Source organism: Anser anser (genome assembly GCF_964211835.1).
Source record: "Anser anser genome assembly, chromosome: 9".
NCBI lineage: Eukaryota > Metazoa > Chordata > Aves > Anseriformes > Anatidae > Anser > Anser anser.
The window spans coordinates 27,722,158-27,742,086 of record NC_139729.1 but is presented as its reverse complement, the minus strand read 5'-3'; the positions used below and the strand labels follow the sequence as shown (position 1 = coordinate 27,742,086).

The 19,929-nt window shown below is 46.5% G+C and overlaps 1 protein-coding gene across 10 annotated transcripts in view; it reads right to left on the bottom strand.

Moving 5' to 3' along the window:
* The window catches only part of PLCH1 (phospholipase C eta 1), a 94,583-nt gene that overhangs the window by 48,876 nt on the left and 25,778 nt on the right, over positions 1 to 19,929 (bottom strand). For 9 of the 10 annotated variants that reach the window (XR_014588444.1, XM_083849529.1, XM_083849530.1 and 6 more), the window contains 6 exons: positions 13,554 to 13,700; positions 12,401 to 12,644; positions 10,130 to 10,259; positions 8,238 to 8,408; positions 2,958 to 3,051; positions 925 to 1,128 (listed from right to left, as the gene is read on the bottom strand). Coding sequence is in view for 9 of the 10 variants with exons in the window: in XM_083849529.1 (XP_083705655.1) it covers positions 925 to 1,128; positions 2,958 to 3,051; positions 8,238 to 8,408; positions 10,130 to 10,259; positions 12,401 to 12,644; positions 13,554 to 13,700 (990 nt within the window). In the remaining variant the exon portion in view is untranslated. Of the gene's footprint in view, positions 1 to 924; positions 1,129 to 2,957; positions 3,052 to 8,237; positions 8,409 to 10,129; positions 10,260 to 12,400; positions 12,645 to 13,553; positions 13,701 to 13,808; positions 13,873 to 19,929 lie in introns of all 10 variants that reach the window. The other variant, XM_083849534.1, reaches the window with a different exon arrangement.

Below are 19,929 nucleotides of genomic sequence, written 5' to 3'. Positions count from 1 at the left end.
TGGAAAAAAATAAGAGTGACAGACCACCCAGTTTTTTCAGGTTAATTTTTCCGATCTAATTCATTCCTAAATTTAGATTATTTTTTTTTCTTCCAGTGATGGGTTTTGTAATATTAGCCATATAAAATTAATACTGAGTGTAAATTTGTCAAAACACTGTTCCATCCAGAGGAAAATAATGTTTTGTTACTATTTAAATCAAACAATTTAAACAACAATCCAACCCCACCTCCAAGCTATCAGACAAATAAACAAGCAGCATCTTGTTTTCTTACGCCGGCATTCAGCCAACAAAACAGCATCCTATGTCTGTTGTGCCTGACCTAAACTGCATTTTTCAGCTCACATGTTGACAGAAGCACACACACAGCTGTGCTGGCAGAAGGCACTATTTGCTCACCTGTCCTTTTCCTCCAGGCACTAGGCATTTTTGCATCGGCAGAAGGAACTGTATATGCAAACACCCACTTTCCCCTTCAATTTGTGAAAGGAAAGGGTTTTGCTGACTCGCAAGGTGGATTAGGAAACCATGCCATGAAATGTCCTCCTCCAGCACAGGCAGCACTGCAGAGCACACCGAGCAGAGCTGCTCCGCTGGAGCAGCAGGGCCCCAGGAAGATCCCTGTCCATTGCCTTCGTGGGACTTGAGCAAGAGAGAAGTGCTTCAGACAAACGTGGGACAACGGAAAGCGAGCACTGACTGAGAAAAGCTTAACAACACAGCGGCTGGCAGGAGGAACCAGCAGTGGCTAAGCAATTTGTCTGAGAAGGTCATTCCCTACAGAAAAATGCTTGCTAGACTGCTAGAAAACAGGAGTTTACCACTGAAATTAGTAAGATAGTGAAGCATTAACACCTTAGGTTTGTCACTGAGAAGAAAGGTCTTTCCTACCTCTCACAGCTAGAAGTTACACCAAAACGTACCTTCGATACATCGACAGCCATCCTGCAGCACCCGCGCGTACATCTCCGCTCTGGACTGGGACAGCAGCTGGTCTCCCGTCAGGTACGTGTTGTGAGATGAAGCAATGAAATAGTTACAGAGGGGCTGATCCATATCCTGATGCACTTCGCAGTGCAATGGGTTGAATACGTCACAAGCAGGACTGCGCATGAAGTTGGTGAAACCTTTGAACAGAGAAAGGTTTGCGTGGATGCCGTGCATCTTCCCAAGCAAAGGATTTGCACTCTGACAGTTGTGTTTTCCCGTTATGCGTGTTAGTGTCAACCCCTGTCCCCAAACCAATGAATCACATAGCCGAGATTCACCTTCACACCCCATATTTCCAGCACATCAGTTGCAGTCTGGGGCTTGCCTATTTCTTTGCAAACTGAAGATGTTGCACAGCCTCAGTCCACTGTGGGCACAAACCCAGGTAGGTCATTCTTTTTGGAATCCTATGGAAGTTTATTGCCTTCAAGAAGCACATGCTCCCAAGATCCAAATCTTGTCCCTACACAACTTGCTTTGAATTAGAAAATAAAATATAATCTAGAAAAACACATTCACGACTGCCCCCCCAAAAAATTAAACAAAACCCAACAACCTACACAATCAAGAAGTATCTGCAAAACATGGCAGTGAGCTAAGCTTGTTCAGAAATTAACCAGTTAACAACCAACAGTAAAACCAGAACTTAGCATTCAAGTATAAGCATAAAAGTGATGAATAGCAGCTATAGACAAAGCCAAATAAAACCACATATCTATAACGCCCACTATCCAGCTGTTTTCAAATCAGGTGTCTCCTTCAGACCCACGGGATTTGAGGTGTGCACCACCTTTCTTTCGTAGGATACGATGCCTGGAAGAGCACAGGTTTGGTGTTCTGCAGATCCACAGAAGGTACCGTGTGGACAAGGTAGCAGCCACTTAAGGAACAGACAGCATGGGGGCCTGGGCTAGCCAACTCACCGATTTAGCCAATTTTACTCTAGTTTACAGTTTTCTCTATGCTGCAAGCTTATCTGAGAAGATGGTACTGGTTTATATCACTACAAATCCGATTAGAATCAAAACAGAGAAAGTTTTAAAAAATACCTCCTTTGAGAATGTGAAATGTAAAACATTTCAAAAGGACAGTGTAGACAATGTCAATGCTGAAAGCAACTCGAACATAAAAGGAGCAGCAGTAAGATTAAAAGGAACATAAAAGCTTACATAAATATTTTTTAAATGTCACTGCTTGTTCATTTTGCTTTCCTTATGTCAGTGTAAATCTCAATGAATTGCCCAGAGTCACGCCAGAAACTTATTTCAGAACTGGAAGGCTGCACCCAGGGTTTAAGTACTGTGCGGAGGAATATTTTCCCCCCACTCCCTAGAGAAATCACCATGTAAATTATTCTGCTTCATGAAAACTATCTTCTGGGCAAATTAACCGACCATAGTATTTAATCTGTTTTATTCCAATTCAGATTTGAATTTGATACCAAATTGGATTTTGAATAAATATGCCATCTACAATTGCTTTAGCAAACAAGGTGAATAAGTTACAAAAACCCAAGGAAAAAGCAACTGTTCCTATTTTACTTCACATAAGCATAAATCAATGGAGTGTACAGCAGTGATTCCAACCCTACAGAGAGAGAGCAGAACGCAAACTTTGATTTATTACTTCAGTTAGAACATACTGTAGTATAAACTACGTTTATACTGTGCTATACAAATACACAGTTAGCCATAAAAACATGCAAGCCTGCAGCCCGCGAATTACCGTGCTGTGGCTATGATGTACGGCTGCGTGACGTATCGCTGCTCGAAGGGTAACTGAGCCCACCCACTGCCGTCTCCCATAACTCACAACAAGGCACCTGTGCTGCTGACTGCTGGTTTCTTATGTCAGCTACTGTCACAGTCATCAAATATTATAAGATACTTGAAAATACTGTTAAGGCTTTTCTATTCCACTATAATTGGTCAGGACGTAAAAATAATTTAGAAATCAAAAGCGTTACCTTCAATCCCAAGAACATTTTGCTCCTTGTTTTCTTCTGACACCTCAAACTTCTGTATGATGTCAAGACAATATTCTGGCGTCACGTTATTCATCTGCACAAAAAGGACAGTGTTGGTGCATTCATTTTTTCTACTATGTGACCAGCATGTCAAAACCTGCTTCAGACCTCTGGGTCCCGTGGAAAACCTTGTAATCAAAGACTGAGTTCAGGCAGATGGGAAGAGGTCAGACCCTCCTGTAAAAGGACTTGATCTGATTTTTTGCCAGTTCTCCACAAGACTCGTGGATCTTACATTTCAGGAGAAAAATAGGAATGAGAGGTAGTGGTTACTGTTAAAAGTTGTCATTTCAGCTTAAAAGATAAAAAATTAGCTGCTCAACACAATTAATAATAGTTGCACTGGGCAATCGTGCTGAAATGAGAACTATGGTGTGATATTCCTTAGTACAATCTACTTAAACATGTAAAAAAAAGATTTGCCGGGGTTTGATTTCATTTACACACATTTTCCACTCCTACGATTTCATTACTTTCAAGAGACTTCACTCTCTAGGAGAGTAATATACACGCTATGAGATAAATAATTAGACTGTGAAATGAAAAGCAGCAGTCCTTCGGAAACAAATAAGAGTGTCGTCACCAGCTTCAGCTAGCCCCCAGCTGAAGTCCTGGCCAATGGGGCCAGAGCACCAGAGGTGCTTGTATCCCTTCTAAAATCAGAGGAAAATGGCTTTCATCACTCACCTCATCTCCTTTTCACCCCTGTCCCCCTAAATTTGTAAGGACCAAAGTGAAAACTCCGAGTGGGCACGTTTCCTCTACTAATTCTATCACAGGATGGCAATAATGCCTCTAAAACCTTTGGCAGCTTCTCCGTACCAGTGTTCTGCTTACTGCTTGCACTCTGCCCAAGGCAGCTCCAACACCTGCCTTCGAACGAAGGCGCGGGGCAGGCTGGAAGCAGGGGGACGGGCGGCTCCTCTCTCCCGCCGGGCGCGATCTCTGCCCGCAGGGCTGCGGCAGGCAGAGGAGCGAGACCAGCCACCCTGCAGATCAGGCAACGTTTATTGTTTAAATCCCCAAACGGTCCCTTCGTGAAGTGTTATTTTTACAGACGGACTTCCCTCTCAGCTGGCAGAACCGATCCCATTCGCCCTGCTCTGCCTGCGGTCTCCAGTTAATTGCGCTTTCTGTTACTTCCCATAGCTCCCTGTTCCCGGCATCCAACAGCACGGAAATCTTCCCAAAGTAGGCTGACTCTCGATCTGGTGGTCTTCTGTGAGGGACAGATCATGCCAAGGGCTGAGCTCCCCCTGGGAAGTGTGGGTGCCGTGACCGACCTTATCTCCTAACAGCCCAAATGCGAAGAATGACCAGGGGACGGAGCACCCAACACCCAGCTGTATCGACGTTACGAGGACAGCTGCAGGAGGAGAGCAAGCAGTTCAACCCAGTTGGCGACTCAAGCTGAAAAAAGAAGTATTTACATGGCAAGAGAGGTTTTCCAGCCTTATACCTTCCCTCTGCTTTTCCTCTTGCCCAGGGAAGGCAAGATCCAGCCTGTTTGCCTCTCCGAACGTGTTATTTATATCTCCAGCTAAGCCGGCAACGTGAGACGCCTGCTGGAATTACACTGGGTAAGAAGAACGAGAACAATTTGGTAGAGAAAATAACTGATTATCCCAGCTCAAATAGATGTTGCTGTTTGATTGCAAGCACTATTCCGAGCAGCCCTCCTTCAGCACAGGCTGACCAGAATTAACTTTTTCATTATCCCACACCGCTCCTCGATGCCTGAGTGGCAGGGTGCTTGTGTGCTCTGCGAATGAAAATGTCTAATCTGGTCCAAAGCTGCATCTGTTAGGGAAAAGGCCACTGATTTGTGCTTTTTTACTGTAGCTTAAGAGAGATTATGTCTTAGGATACTAATATAAATTTGTTTTCATTAGGTTTTAAAGTCCTTCATTAGAAAGAATGCCAAATAGCAGTGACTATCATCAGTGATTAAATATGTAGATACAGGGACTGCTGAAGATGGTCAACTTCTAAAATCTCTTGGATATGGGATCATTTTTTATATTCCTGGTTAAAGGCTTTCATTTTGATACGGCTACACTCCTTAAAAGAGTATCAGCCTTTGAATGACCAATGAGATCTTGTTTTTTAAGTAAATGGACTAGCAATTAACCTTCCCAAAATAAAATTCTACATAAAAAGCAACATTACCCCTAACCTGTATAGAAGCAGGAAAAAAGAGCAAAATCACTTCTGATTTCATCAATTTCTTTGGAAGCAGGTCAGGCAAATCAATTGCCGAAACTATAATGACATCAGGAGGTGCAGAGCACTGCGGTGCCAGGCGATGGGAGAGCTCTCCCGCAGATGAATGTGAATCTCCCTTTTTTCCCATTCTCATGGGAAATGAAATAAGAGGAAACAATGTAAACCAGAAGAGTAGTTGGAAAACAAAAGTAGAAGAAATCAGAAAAGAATTGCAATGCTGGTGACAGGTATTCCTAGACAGGATGCCAACCCACTAGCCTGCGTCAACCATGCACTGACAGTTCAGCCTTCAGCTGTTCACAGCTAATTATTCTATAAGAAAATCAAAATATAAACAATCAAAGCAAATCTATTCTTCCGATCTTGATGTAATATGTTGATATAAAATGTCATAACATATGGAGTCATGACACAAATCAGTTGTACTCATTATCCTTTTGTATAAGCACGAGAAGAGGGAAGGCATCGGCTTGCTTTCTGGTTGAGAGCCCGTGCCGCTGCACTAAGGGCTGCTGCAGAAAGCAGAAGGGCTGATCAGATGTGACCCTCGTCTCTTATCAACAACCTCCACAGCCTCTCCTCTTTTCAAAGTTCCCCTACCAACATCGATATTCTCATCGTTTCCTACTCCTCCCAGGACGCAGGTTCCTGGCATCCTTCAGCACACGCTGCCTCAGCTCGCAGCCCGGCGTACGCCGACATTCCCTGACACACGCGGGCTCGTTACACTCCTGTAAAACCAACTCCAAGAGAGCACGTAGAGGTGGTGCAAAACAGCCATTCTCTTAAAATGCATTTAATCCCCATTTCTTACCACTTCTCATCAGATTTTCAGCATTTACCACGTCACTAATTGTTCCTGTGTGCTACATAATTAGCGTGGACGTGCAGTAAGAGTCGACTCAGACTCTCAAGCCGACTTAAAACACACCAGCCCAAACTGAATAATTAAGGAAAGCTTTGCATAATTACACGTGTGTGTTCCCATGGCGTAATCGTTAGGAAATTACCCCCTATTCTATTCAATTAAAATGAGTGGGGCAATAGTTTTGCGGCCAGTTTCATCCAGGCTGCGTGAAGGTCCTTTTAACCTTTTAACCACCGAGCACCGACTTGGTGCCAGCCTGGCGGCGTGCTGAGAGCAGTCTGTGTGGGTCTGCACGTGGGAGCACAAGGGCACAGCATACAAGGAGCAGTAAGTTTTCCCGGAGCACACAGAGAGTGCTGCTGGAGGAAAGATCTCAGCAGGTTGTCCTATTCTCAGCACAAATAAAAGGATTTTGCAAAGTACCGGATCCCCAGCCAGCAGCAAGCGGCCAGTAGGCTCACAGGAGACCCTCTTCATACGGTCTCCCTTGCTTTCAGAGAACCAAAACCAAACACCTCAAGTTTGTAGCACCAAAGCGGCCTTGTAACTGCACAAAACCACGAGCGAGAGCATCAAAGAGGTCTCTGCTGCTGAAATTAAAGCACTTGGTGTGACATGGACACAGCGGAAAGGAGAAGGGAAGCACAAACGCTGCAGCCACAGGTGGAGAGCCCGCACACGCGGCATCGCGATGGGGCTCCAAAGAGCCGGGCAGCACGAGGCCATTCCCTCCGCTGGGCGGGTCCAGAACCTGCTGCAAAGCTGCTCTTCAGCAGGGAAAACAATGCTTTCAGAGCCCATTTCACTTGTTACTCAAAGACAAGTGAGAGCCAAACTGTCAGTCAAAAGACCCTGGAGATCCTGCTGTGGAAGCAATCTGTCACTTCGCAGGAGATCAGCTGCTGGGTGGGACCAGTTCAGACCCAGATCGATTCATTAGGAAAGGGCACTCCCAAAGGGACAACCTGCAGGCATGCAGCCGTGACTGGACATCCAGGGGTTGTTCCTCCCTCACAGATGCTTATGGCTAGGAGGACCAGCAGTCCTTCTAGGAAACCAGCCTATTTTATGCCTGTTTTCTGCTCCTCTGACGTGTGACGCCAAAAAATTGCAATTTCAATTGCAATGAGCCGAGTTTAGCTGCACCTACATGGAAATAATCTGTTTCACAAGCTCTTAGGTGAGGGCAACAGGCTGTTCTCCTAGGCAAACCAGCTTAGCAAATTGACAAAAAAAAAAAAAAAAACTTTTGTTCTATCCTCAGTCAGCAGAATATTCAAGTCTTGCCCCAAAATAGTAGCAGATGGAGTTGGACAGACCACCCACAGGTTTCCAAGCAGTCAGACAAGAGCAAAAGCCCAATGCTGTTTGGCTGAAGGCATTTTAGAGCTGCTTTATGGTCTGAACCATTACCAGCTTTTGAAGGCAATCTTGCCTTGCCTGAGGTCGTTGTTATCACATTTGTGTTCTGAAAACACACAAAGGTAAATGTGCTTCAACACTGCTAATAACGGCATGGCACGTGAGAAGACAGAGGGAAGAGGCAAAAAGTGCAAGACGCTTCTGAAGTACGCTGCCTAGAGGTTCACCTAAGGAAGTCACACTTCTTTTTTCCCCCCCCCTCCCAGAAAAATGTCAGCAGAGTGTTTACAGCTGACAGCCCTGCCTGTGTTCGGGCTTTTGAGTAGTGTGTACACGAGGGTGGGTTCAATATGCCAGACTGAACAGTCAGCTTGGTTCTGCTGTTGCATCAGTAGTTTCCTGATGTCCTCCCGCACCCCCAGACAGCGTTATCTGCCTCTTTCACGTGTTTTTCCTCCTGCTCTGGGTCCTTCCATGCCCCCTCTCCTACCACAGCCCTTCAGCTGTCCCTGGGCACTTCAGCATCTTCATGCATGTCCTCCCTGGAGCATCCAGGTAGTATCCTGGACACCTGACCTTTCTGAACTTTGGCAGGTGGGTGTAATATCCATCTTTATGTTGCACCACAAAAATATAGTCTTCCCTTAGAAATACAAATCTCTTGTAAAAAAAAAAAACGTTCCCAACCCCCCTGCCCCAAGCTAAACGTTTTCCACATAATCCTTTCCCTATACTTGTATTTATATGCACGTACATTTCCATACCTTTTGTTCCACCTTTAGAAACTGAGCAAGTTCTTCAACAGTGAGGTGATCCTTCTTGTCACTGTAGCTTAAAAGCAACAAGTAGAGATCTCGACGTAAGGACATCATCTTGTAAAACACCGAAAATTCTTCAAAATTTAAGGTTCCTTGGTTCTCATCTGTGTCAGCTTCCTAAGAGGTAAAGACACTCTGGTAAGCGTGCTAGAACGTAGGTGAATTCAGGGAATAAAGCAGAAGAGGATTTATGTATAGAACAGAAATTTAATAAATTCTAATCTGCAAAATTCTGTTCAGACTCAAAGCCTACTACACACAGGCTAAAATAACTGCAAAATGATAATACTATCTATTGGATTTTTTGGAGAAAACAGTTCCTGCACTGAAGCCCCAGGTTCCCTATGGAGGTCTCAATTCCACCTTCAGTTTTGAATTTGTTCCCCACGTGAAGAAGCACACCCTGGGCTTTTTCTGATCTGTTACTCTCCTGTACGTCTTGCAGTTATCCTGGACTACAACATAGCAAGGAACATAACAATTTCACCCCTTGGCTTCCTCTAACAGAGTCTGACATTTAAAAACATTTGGAACAAGCCACCGTCTTAAATTAACGGTACTTCCAGCTGCAGCACTCTGAGCCCCCGTCAGCTCCCTGCAGGGGGTCTAACAGTGCAGCAGCAATGAGCCTCGGCACCAAGAGAGAACCCCAGCAGCCCCAGCCTTGCTTGCAGTTTTTGTTTATCCTCAGAGGTAGCAAGAGAAGAAAGCAGTACTTAACGTACGTTAATACAAGGTTTTTACTGTGAACATCTGCCTAAGAGGATTGCTTTGCATTTCCAAAACACAGAATGTATTCTGGAGGACTGCTGTCAAACGTTATCTAGGTCCCCACAATGCCCAAACTTTGGGGGAGCTACAACCCTTGTTAAGTTTGAGAACGTAAGCAGATGATGTCGACAAAGTGAAATAAATGCGTACAGATGTGCTACTGCTCCCACAAGTAACATCTTTCATTCACAGCTGCAATACAATGTTTTTCCTCTCGTTATAAAACCCGTGGCCTTTTCCAAGCAGCGTTGAAGTGCAGGTCACAACGCCTTCTGTCAGAGCCCTTTCAACGCTGACTTGCCTTTGAGCCCGAGGGCTTGTCTCCACACAGGTTTACCAAGCCAAAATTCCTCTCTCCAAGGAGAGTAAGTATCCCCAGCCTTGCTATCACTTCCTTCTTCTCAAGAAAGCTCTCCCAGTTCAGGCTCAGTCTCCTTCTGGACCGGAGGAGCTCATGTAATAGCAGGTGCAATGAGCAGATCCAGTCTGTTTTGCATTCCAAGGACCAAGTTTTATTTCCCCTTCATAGAAACCACTCCGTTAACACTCAAGCATTTTGCTCTTCATTATGCCCTTGGCTTATCTTTCCTTCCTACATTGCAAACCATTTTCTACCAGCCCAACTGTAACTGTTTTCAGGCAACAGAAGTAAAATACAAAATAAAAATTATTCTGGCTAAGAGAGGAAGTTTTAAAAAGAACCATAATCACTTTCATAAAGCTAGTTTCTATCAAATAATTTTCCATAAAGGAAATGAAGAAAACAAAGAGAGAGATTTCAATAGAAGCAGAGCAACCATCACTGCCAATGTAGAGTAATTCAGGTCACAGAGATGAAAACAATAACACATCTAAAGAGTAGAATTAATGAATTGTCTTCTGTGGGGGTTGTCTTGTTAAATCAATGTTCTGATGCACCCTTGTCTATAAAAAGACAAGGCTTGGGTAAAAATCTGAGATGTTGGAAAGGACAGGGTTTTAAGTCCCAGCTTTCAAACCCTGTTGTGGTTCAGACCATAACTGTCACTGGTTTAGCACAGTACAGCCCTGTGCTAGAGGCCACCAACCTGAAACATCTGCCGGACCTTCCTGCGGGGCAGGTTCACGTTGAGTTTATGCATCAGCTGGTGGATCTCTTCAATGTTCAGCAGGCCATCTCCGTTCTTGTCAGCCTCCTCAAAGGTCTGTTTCACCCAGCTGCAAACGCGTCAAGGAAACGTACAAGAGCGTGGTCCCCTCCTGGAGGAGGGAGGCAGAGCAGCTGGGCAGGACCAGGACAAGAGCTCAGCTCAGGAAAATGAAACTCGTCCCCAGCTCTTCTGGGCAGGAGGCTGATACTCCTTAGCAGAGCACCTTAACATCTGCTAGGGGAAAGAACTAGGCATTATTCAATCCAGCCTTCACAAACATCTTTTTTTGAGTCAAAGCCTCTGGGCAAAACCCGTGAATTAAGATTTCCCACTGCCCGCATTACAGATGTCAGGGGTACACCCTGAAAGACTCGTTGATGGAAAAGATCTGGTGCGATCTGCATGGTTCTCCCTGGGCTGATGCCAAACCAAAGCTTTATTTTTTACTACTGTACCCCTTGCGGTACCGCTTGCTATTGTACCTTTTATCTGGTATAACCAAGGCTGTTGACCTTCACGGAGCTAATATCTGGGGGCTACCTGCTTTGTGACTCACAGGACGCCAGCCCAGCTGCCATCCGGATCAGAGATGGCAACCTAATGCAAGTGGATGGCATAAAGGAGACTTGGTGAAACCTGGCCAAGTACATTATTACGAGCCTGAGGTTTCCTTGAGAGCCTCATTAACAATGAAACACTCTTGTTTTTCCATGTTCTTTCCCCCAGGATTGTTACACAGTTCTTTCATCTGTACACTTGTAATTTATCCATCTCTGGACAACTTCTTTAACCACCGCCTTCCCTCTAATACCTCTGCCCTCACCTTTTATGTCAGGTGTCCCACAGAGCTGCAACAAGTGCATGCAATGATAAATTGCACAGAGAGAACGGACAGCAATCGTACATTTGCTGTTTCTCCCTGCACAAGGCCAAAATGGTATCAAACCTAGCAGCTGTCAAGGTCAGAAAACAGGCTGTGATTCTTCACGCTGCATACAGCTCAGCTCTACTAAAACTTTTCCTAGGACATTCTGCAGCTTTATGTCTGCTCGAGGTGGCATTGAAATAGTTCTTTCCCTTACCCTTGCTATGGACAGAAGTTTCATTTAAATGCATAAAAGTGGTACTGGTTTACGACAAATATTTGTAGTCTGGTTCACAACACTAGTTCCTTTGCTCTCTTATTTCTGGTGGTGAGTATATTCTCAGAGGAGAAGCTAAAGTAGCTTTCAAATATTGCTGGGCTTGCTCTGATATTCTCCTGCACCTCCCTTAATTCTGTGTGAACTCCGCTTTCTAACCAGTGAATTTTACCCCATTTTTGCACATATATTCCTTTGCAGCTTTTCCTAAATTCTTGCTCTAGCTGGAACTGTTACTGGGTCATTTTGTCTCCCAGCTGCCGCATTTGATAACACAAACAAGACTTGAAGTGATGTTTCACCATACAGCAGATATGTGCAGCTCGGAAAAAGTCATGGATAAATATAGCAAGCTGAGTATGTGTGCAGCGGAGCATGCAATATATCCCCCAAACGGATCCGTGCCTGTCTCGTATCAGAATTAAACACTGAAAATATAAATTAAATACCGTGTGTGTATATTCTCCAGCAGGAGTATTTACAAGTGATCGTTTTGTATTCTTTCTCGTGGCAAGAAAGAGACAGGTTACAATTATAATCAAGACTTTTTTCTCTGTTTAGGGGGAAGAGTGTTCTTTATATTTGACACACTAGTAAACACTCTCTGAAAGAAAGCACATCAAGAAAATACTCAGTGAGCACAGTCTTTGCAAAAAGCTCATTTGGGTTGCTGGGCTAAAAAGACATTTAAGGAGCTTTAAAGATTTGTCATTCTGACAATCAATGGAGGCTGAGCAGCAGGCACAGATATGTGACACACACCAACCAAGAGAAATGGAGAGGGCCAGGAGTTTACCAGAAGACCGGGCAATTTACCGGAAGGCTCCAAAAAAAAAAGTTCACATTTCAGCTGTACAGGGGCCAAGAAATTTAAGTTTTCCATCAGTTCCCATATCTTGGGAACGGTGCCTTCTAACGGGCCTTGCAATTTGCAGTGGGAGAATAAAGGCACAGTTGGGTTAACAAGACTTAGCTTGAGGTGAAATAACACCCAACACCAAATTCACTAAAAACTAAACAAGAAATACTGAATTGCAAGACGTTGCTCAGGCTTATAAAAGGATACTGATCGTGTGTTCTCTGTCGCTTAGCTAGCGAGTCCTCATCACTTATTCCAGCCATCAAATATTTCAGCCCCGTGATCCAGGTGCGAGCTTCCTCTGGGTTGGAGGTAATCAGATCCAGGGACTCCAGGTGGTTGCCGTGGTAAATGGTGAAGCAGCAGCTCGGGTCAAAGTTCCCCTCTGCATGGCGGTGGAAGATTTCGGACTGCCGGCCTTCGGTCACTTTGTAAATGGAATCGATGACAACTGGGGGGAAAAGGGAAACCAAAAATTGACATGCTCGTATAATCACCCAGTTATTTTCTGCTTTTCAGCAATTTTGAGTCATTCAGGCTAAAAGTCATTAAACGATTTTTAATATTAGATCTTCACATCACTAAGGGCTTTTTGACACCGAGGCTCATCCCTGCCTACGCTGCATGCACAGAACAGCTGCCCTGAGGGCAGCCCTGCTGCAGGTGCAGGCAGGTACAGCACGGCTCTGAGCACTCCCTGCTGTGGGCTCCCACCTCCGCGCCTCCGAAGCGCCGTGCTGCTCTCTGCTGCAGCCCTCAGCTACCACGCACGGTCCCAAAAGCACCAACTGTCACTGCCCGCAGCCTTGCCAATTGCTTGCTTTTAAATCTCTTGCCTACAGGACAATTCTCTGAATTTCCAGTCCTTAATTTATTTAATACACTGCTGATTTGAATTTCTAGTTTAAAACACGGGAGCAGGAACTGTTTCAATGAGAAACGCTGCTACACAGTAACTCCAAGATGTAATAATACCTAAAGAAAGTTATCATAGTTGTTACAACAAAGAAACATCCATCTAAGCTTTTCTAGGTTACATTTTTAAATTGTGGTGCATACATCATACAGAGATCAGTATACTTATTGAGTCCCCACTGAATTTGTTCATAATTCACATAAGCACACGGAAAATGTCCACATGCCACTGAACTACATTCCCTTCCTTTTACACTCCCAAGTTTTTAGTAGGTGCTTAAACTCTACTCACACTATTGACAACCTTCATTTTAAGTATCATAGCAAATTTAAAATAAGTGAAGAGGATTCATGTAATGAATCCAAAAGATATTGCTCAGTTTTCCATCTGTAATTCACACTCTAATACTGAGCTGCCCAAGAAATTAAGACATTAAAAATTTACTTTTTGCCTTTTCGCTTTTTCTGGACGGTCTCCATCGGATGCAGGTTCTGTGCTCATCCAGGTAGAAGAGACGAACGAGCCCTTTGGTTCCACTCTTCAGCTTAACCATCTGAGTCCCAGATTGCATAACATTCATGCATCTTTCAACTGTTAAGCAGAACAGAATAAATTCAACTAAACGGCCATCCAATTCCGCTAATAAAATGAGTTAATGGCTTTCAAACATCTCCCAGACATAAAACATTTGCCTTTCACCTTCAGTGCCAGGAACTGCTCACTACTGTGTCAGAGACATACCATTTCTTCTTCTTCTTCACACCTAGACTCCACATCAGAAAATAAAGTGCATCAGTCAAAACACCTTCACAACAAAGGAGGCAAAGAAAACTCAACCAGATACTGGAGGAAAATATTTTGTAGTTGTTCTATGCATATTTCCTGTAAGTATTTTGGTTTGATATTATTAGCCACAGCGCTGTAATTTTAAGACCCAGCACTCTGCCAGCTTTGAATGGTAAGACCACTGTCCAAACTCCGTGTTCCCTTGGGCTCAGTAACCCCTTAGCTTAGATCTCGCTGTTTTGACACCGTTAGAACCGCTAATGGAATTATAAATACACAATCCCTCCCTGCTGCTACACACACATTTACAGCCTCTCTATCCTGCTACCGAATTTCAAGCACACACAGTGATAACTTCTCTTTATCAGTCCATCCCATCTGGGACAATGAGGTTTTGTTTCTCTTTGTTTTGACTAAGACAGACCCATCTCCTCCACTTCATCTCACATCTTCCCCTCCACAGTTCTCCAAACACTAGGATCAAGATAACCTTTCCCCCTGATCTCAGTACACATATATCCACCTTCCTAAATTCCCTTGGTTTTATCCCCATTGCCTCTCCTCACTTGATATCACTCCAAATTCACCTCCCGGATGGTTTGCTTACGCTCGGGCTGGCTCTCAAATGAAGGTGCACAAAGCACCAGGCAGACGAGCCTTGAAACAGCGAGGGACGGAAGAGTCATAACCTTAAAGAAGACAAACTGAGGCCAAGTACGTCCCTAAAACTTCCTGCATATGCAGGAACTGAGCCTTCCACATTGCAACTGAGTCCAGCTCAAGTGTGCCTTGGATTCACGCCTTTAAAATAATTTAAAAATGTTTCCTCCAGCACAGGTTTGAGGCTGTCCCTAAGCACAGGCGGTGCGGGGCCATGTGGAGGTGCGAACCCGAGCCCTTACCTAACCGCAAACCGCACGCAGGTTTTTATCTCACCATCAGCGATCCACTGCAACAAGATTTTGGCTTAGGAAGAGGTTTAGCTATGAGCTACTCAATACTGTTGAGACTCAATAATCTGCTGCTTTGCACCTAATCCGTAATCAGTTATTAATAAAAGTCTTACACACAAGCAAGTTTCACAGAAGCGTTTCTGTTACCGTCAGCTCAGCCGTGCCAGAAAGCAAAGGGTCTCCCCGGGGTGTGGTTGAGCACCACCAGCAAAAGGCAGCAGAAAGGGGACTACATTTCTTTCATGCAAGAAAAGCAGAAAATGGGCCACAAGCAGATAATCCCAACTACCAGAAAACATGGAAAAAATCCTAAAGGACTTTACAATTTCTTCTGCAGTTTCAATGGCCCGCATGTTTCTACATCACGTTTGTAGTTAACACAGACACATTTCCCACGCACATTTTCAGACAGACTTGAGAACCAAAGTTACACGGAATAGATTTTAAAACACCAGCACAGAAGAGCGGAAGAAATGCAGTTCCTGCCAAACACCACAGTACTCTCCATCTCTCGGATGCCACCTGCACTAAGCTCACTGCCCGAGAAAGCACCAGCTTTTCTGCTTGCACTCCTGCAGTTCTCAGAAAACACCACCCAGATGCAAGCATCTCGCTCAGAACAGCGGACAGGTAGGGAAGTTCACGGCACCACCCCTGTTGTGCGCGTGGCCATAGCAGAAAGCGCCACACCATCCAAAGGGCTGGGCTTCAATTTTAGAAGGCTTTTTCCTTTTTTGTTTTCCCTTTCCAGTTTACAAAGTACACCATCCCCTCCTTTCAGCTACCCATGACCCAGGCAGACACCAGAAACAAGGTCTTTTGAAACCGATGTTAGCGTGCTGACTTCAGCCCCTAGCGGGGCATTTGCAAGAGGGCCCCGTGGGTCAGCACCTGAACGCGGCCAAGTGCCTCAACAGAGCCAGGGCAGGAGAAAGCTCCAGAAAAAACATTTAATACTCTAGATAAACCAGGAATACTGAAATAAATAAATAAATGAATAAAAACGATGCAGCCCCTCAGTGCGGCCGTATGCTGGAACTCAGGGAAGCGTGACGTGCTTTCCACGTTACGGTGTTTTTCTGACACAAGCGCTACCTGTGCATTTTAATCCAAAGCCTGAAAATGAATAAAAGTTACAGGCTAGAATACAGCACAGTCTATGCTACAAAAACAAAGTTAATTAATCCAGAAATTCAAAAAACATCACACTTATGCATTGTATATTTAAAGATTTACTTTCAAATTAAAAAAAATAAATAAAAAATCTGAAAGCTGCAAAGTTACTTCTGTTTCCAGAGGTATGCAAACCTTCCTGACCGCCTAAAATCATCCCAACAGACATCCTGCAGGTTAATGGCCTTTAACGATACCAAAAGACCAGGCTACTTTTACCCTCCCACAACAATCATTTAGAGCAAACCAGACCTGAATTCGGAGAGCATTTTTTAACGTTTAGATCGAGCGACGATCGCCTTTCTCAGTAATACACGCATCTTTGCAGAAGGAGCTGCTTCTGTACCGAACACCAAACCCAATACAAACCCATCTGTGCCAGCTGGACCTTCTCGGAGGCGGCCACGCTGCCCACCACCTGGCAGAGCCCTGCAGCCCGGAGGAAAGCCATCGGAGCCCAGGGCAGTCCGGATGCCCCCCGAAAGCTCTCACGCCGGGCAGACGCTACCTGTCGAGGCTGCCTCTCGCCGCGGAATAAATCTCGCTGCAGCCCGCGAGCACTAAGCTGGAGCGCCCAGCGCTGACCGGACGCGGCCTTACGTTGGAAAGCCCTCTAATCCGCCCCAAATCAGCCGCTGCCACCTTCCGCCCAGCCCCGCTCTAATCTGTCCCCGTGTGCAAGCGGGTCTTTAATAACCAGGGGATCGCCGCGCCGGGGAGCAGCTCTTGCAGAAGCCACCGCTGCGGTGCCAGCTTCAGCAGCCGTTCCCTGCCCCGGCCCCGATTCCTGCTCCTTTGCCACTCACTCAGGCTAAATGCCAACAGCGGTGGTCACAATGCACACGCCCGCCCGCTGCTGCAAGCACTGCGCGGCCTTTAAGGCGTGCCGGACCCTTCAGCGGGCACTAGAAGGAAAATATTTAGGGAATTAAAGCGCTCTCCCTAGCCGTACTTTAGGTACATACAGGCACACCAGAGCAGTGAGAGAAGCACCTACGGGCCCCCGAGCACGGCTCCCCGGGACACAGAGGCGCAGATCAGTCCGCAAGCAGAGCCGCACGCGAGGCTGTGCCTCAGGCCCAGCCCTGGGCGGCTTCACCGGGTTAAAAATTCATATTTAGTTTAAAAAAATTAGCAATGGCAGCAGCAGGCTTGGGACTTTTTCCTGCTGTATTTTGGCTAGCGGTTATCCAAGGTAACGCTGTCAGCTAACTCTTAGTGGCAAAACTCCACTGCCAAGAGCCTCCAGCAAAGTCTTGGTAGAGCACAGGCTTTGGACAAATGGGATTTTAGCCAGTTTGATGGGGATTTCACTTTACAAACACTGCTTTCCATCGCCTGCCAGGAACCACTGCCTGCACGGAGATGACGTTCAGTCTCCTGTCTTGTTTTCATGGACTCGATGTTACGGCCGTCTGACAAAACGAGAAGATTAAATAAGGCATAAAGAGCATTACCAAACAATGAGAAGTCTAATTGTTAAGGAGGATATAAATTGCGTTTCTCAATAATACGCAATCTGCATTAAGCCAACATTAAGCTTGAGGAGATGAAATAAACCCACAGAATAGAAGTCAATTTCACCTGTAACATCAGCTCTTCTCTCTGCATTTTGACATCCCCCAGCTGTGCCTGCGCACTCGGTAGCTCTGGTTCGGCTAGGCGCTCTGTGGGAAGGCTGTCAGCCTGTCTTTGGAGAGGAACAGCACCAAAAGAGCCCCCTGCAGCAGGAGCTGTCCCACTGCCAGGACCGCTGCGGCCATCGCCTGTGACCCCTTGTGGTGCAGCTCCCCGAGATCCCACACCTGGGGCGCCCGCGCTGCCGCGCGGGGTGGGGGCTGCGGTGCGACGCCCGGACCCAGGCTGGGGCGCAGCCAGGCGGATGCGCGGGCGCGTGCCCAGAAGCAGGCACTGGAGGGGTGCGCAACGAAACCAAGCGCACGAACCAGAGAACAGCACGGCATTACATTAACGCAATCCGCGGGGGGAGGTATTCTGGGTGAAACCACAACGGGGGAGCTCAGGCAGTGGAGATCACGCCGCCCCGCTCCGCAGCCACCTCCTCGTCACGAGGATGCTCGGAGCCTTTGCACTAAGGCCCCCACAGCCCCTTTACTGCCCGTCCGCCAGGGAACACGTCCCATCCAAATCCCACAGGGCAGCGCCAACATCTGGAGCGTCACGCAGCTTGCTGCTGATGCCACCGAAGCGTCACTGCTGCCTTGGCGAGGGGCAAGCAGCGAGCCCAGGACGACGAGAACTGCGGAGGGAAGCCTGGGGGAGCCCCGCCCCGGGTCAGGCCCGTTTCCATTGCTGCGTTTCGTGTTCACCCAGAACTTCCACCTGCCCTGCGGTAATTCTTCCAACCCCTCGCGCTATTTCACTTGAAGCTCCTTAGGGTGGCTTTAATTATAATCCCACAGAGGAGCACTGACACGAGGTGGACAATCTCCCACACCACTGCCAACCTCAGCACGGCCTCGTGAGCCGGCCGGGCGCAGCGGGGCCGCTGAAGGCAGCGCCACCAGTCCTCGGCAGGCGCTGCTGGAAACTGTGCGGGCGTTCCCAGCCCTCAGGGGAGCAGAGAATCCTAAAGCAAGGGGAGCAACCAGCAGAACGCCAGCTGACTACTCAGAACAACGGTGGATGGCCTAAAGTCAATGAAAATCACTAAATCTGAATGACAACGCACGCCTGTACATTCACCAAATAATACGCAAACAAAAAAGGGGTGAAGCTTGAGAACGAAGGGGAGCAGAAGGGGAGAAAAGAAATTATCAGCATGGTTTTAATTCTTCTTAGGCCTGAGACCCATCTGGTGTGGGGCTTTTGCTTGTTTTTTTAAAGAGACTTGGGATTGGCAACTCCCAGAAGTTCCGATTTGGAGTAATCCGTATTTCCTAGTAACTGCCGGGTTAGCCTGCCATAGCGGGGTCGCTGGCTTGATGTTTCCAGGACAATCAATTTCAATGATTTTTTTTTCCATAGTCGAAGTGGGAAGCTTTAGCTGTGCACCTTCTCTCTGGTTGATACTTGACAGCACTGAGCAGCCATTCCTGCTGGGGGAGCACCCAGAAATACACCAGAAGAATCCAAACACTGACAAGCCTGGCAATGCAAAAAAACCCTCCTTGGGCATTTCTTTGGATGCACAGGACCCATATCGCTAAATCTGGTTCCTACAGCGAGCTCATCCTTGACAGAGCGTTGTGCAATACTGAAAATGGCTTGCTAGGGCAGCACCTTACCTACAGGGCCTGTGATCCCCTTGAGATCTACAGTTCAGGTTGTAACTGAAACCTGCGAGCGCAGCCCCCAGCCGCAATACGTAATGCATGGTTTGCGCCTCTGCTCGAGGATACCTTCCCTCCGCCAGCTCGGCAGACTTCTAATCGTTATCTTCAACAAATTAGCCCAGGTTTCATTCAAGCAGCACAAGTCACCAGGCTTTGGGACGTCGGCTCCAAGGCTCTTCTGGAAAGAAGCTCCTTTCAACAGGCTGCTCTGGGTGGACACGGCGCCCAAAAGCCGGCTGCGTAACAGCTTACGGGGGACCCTCACTGCTGGTTCCCGAAGTCACAGATCTCCTCCTCTTCTTGCTTCAGACACAGATCGCATCAGAGCTGCTCCGTTTGAGAGCTCTGGTGCCTCTGCAACCAGCGTGGCTGAGGACTGCTACGTTTCCTAGAAGGGCACGGAACCGGTCGTTTACCAACAGTGCGAATCATTTACCCACACACACGGCCAAGTGCCAAAATACACCGCCACTTGATTAGAGTGAGCGAGGAACGTAGGTTTATTAAGCAAACGCCGTCACCAAGTTTGCACGCCCTGATCCAAGAACAAGAAGCAGCAGCAGACGGGGAGAGGCGGCAATGGTTCGCACTACAGCCCCCAGGATGAAGGCG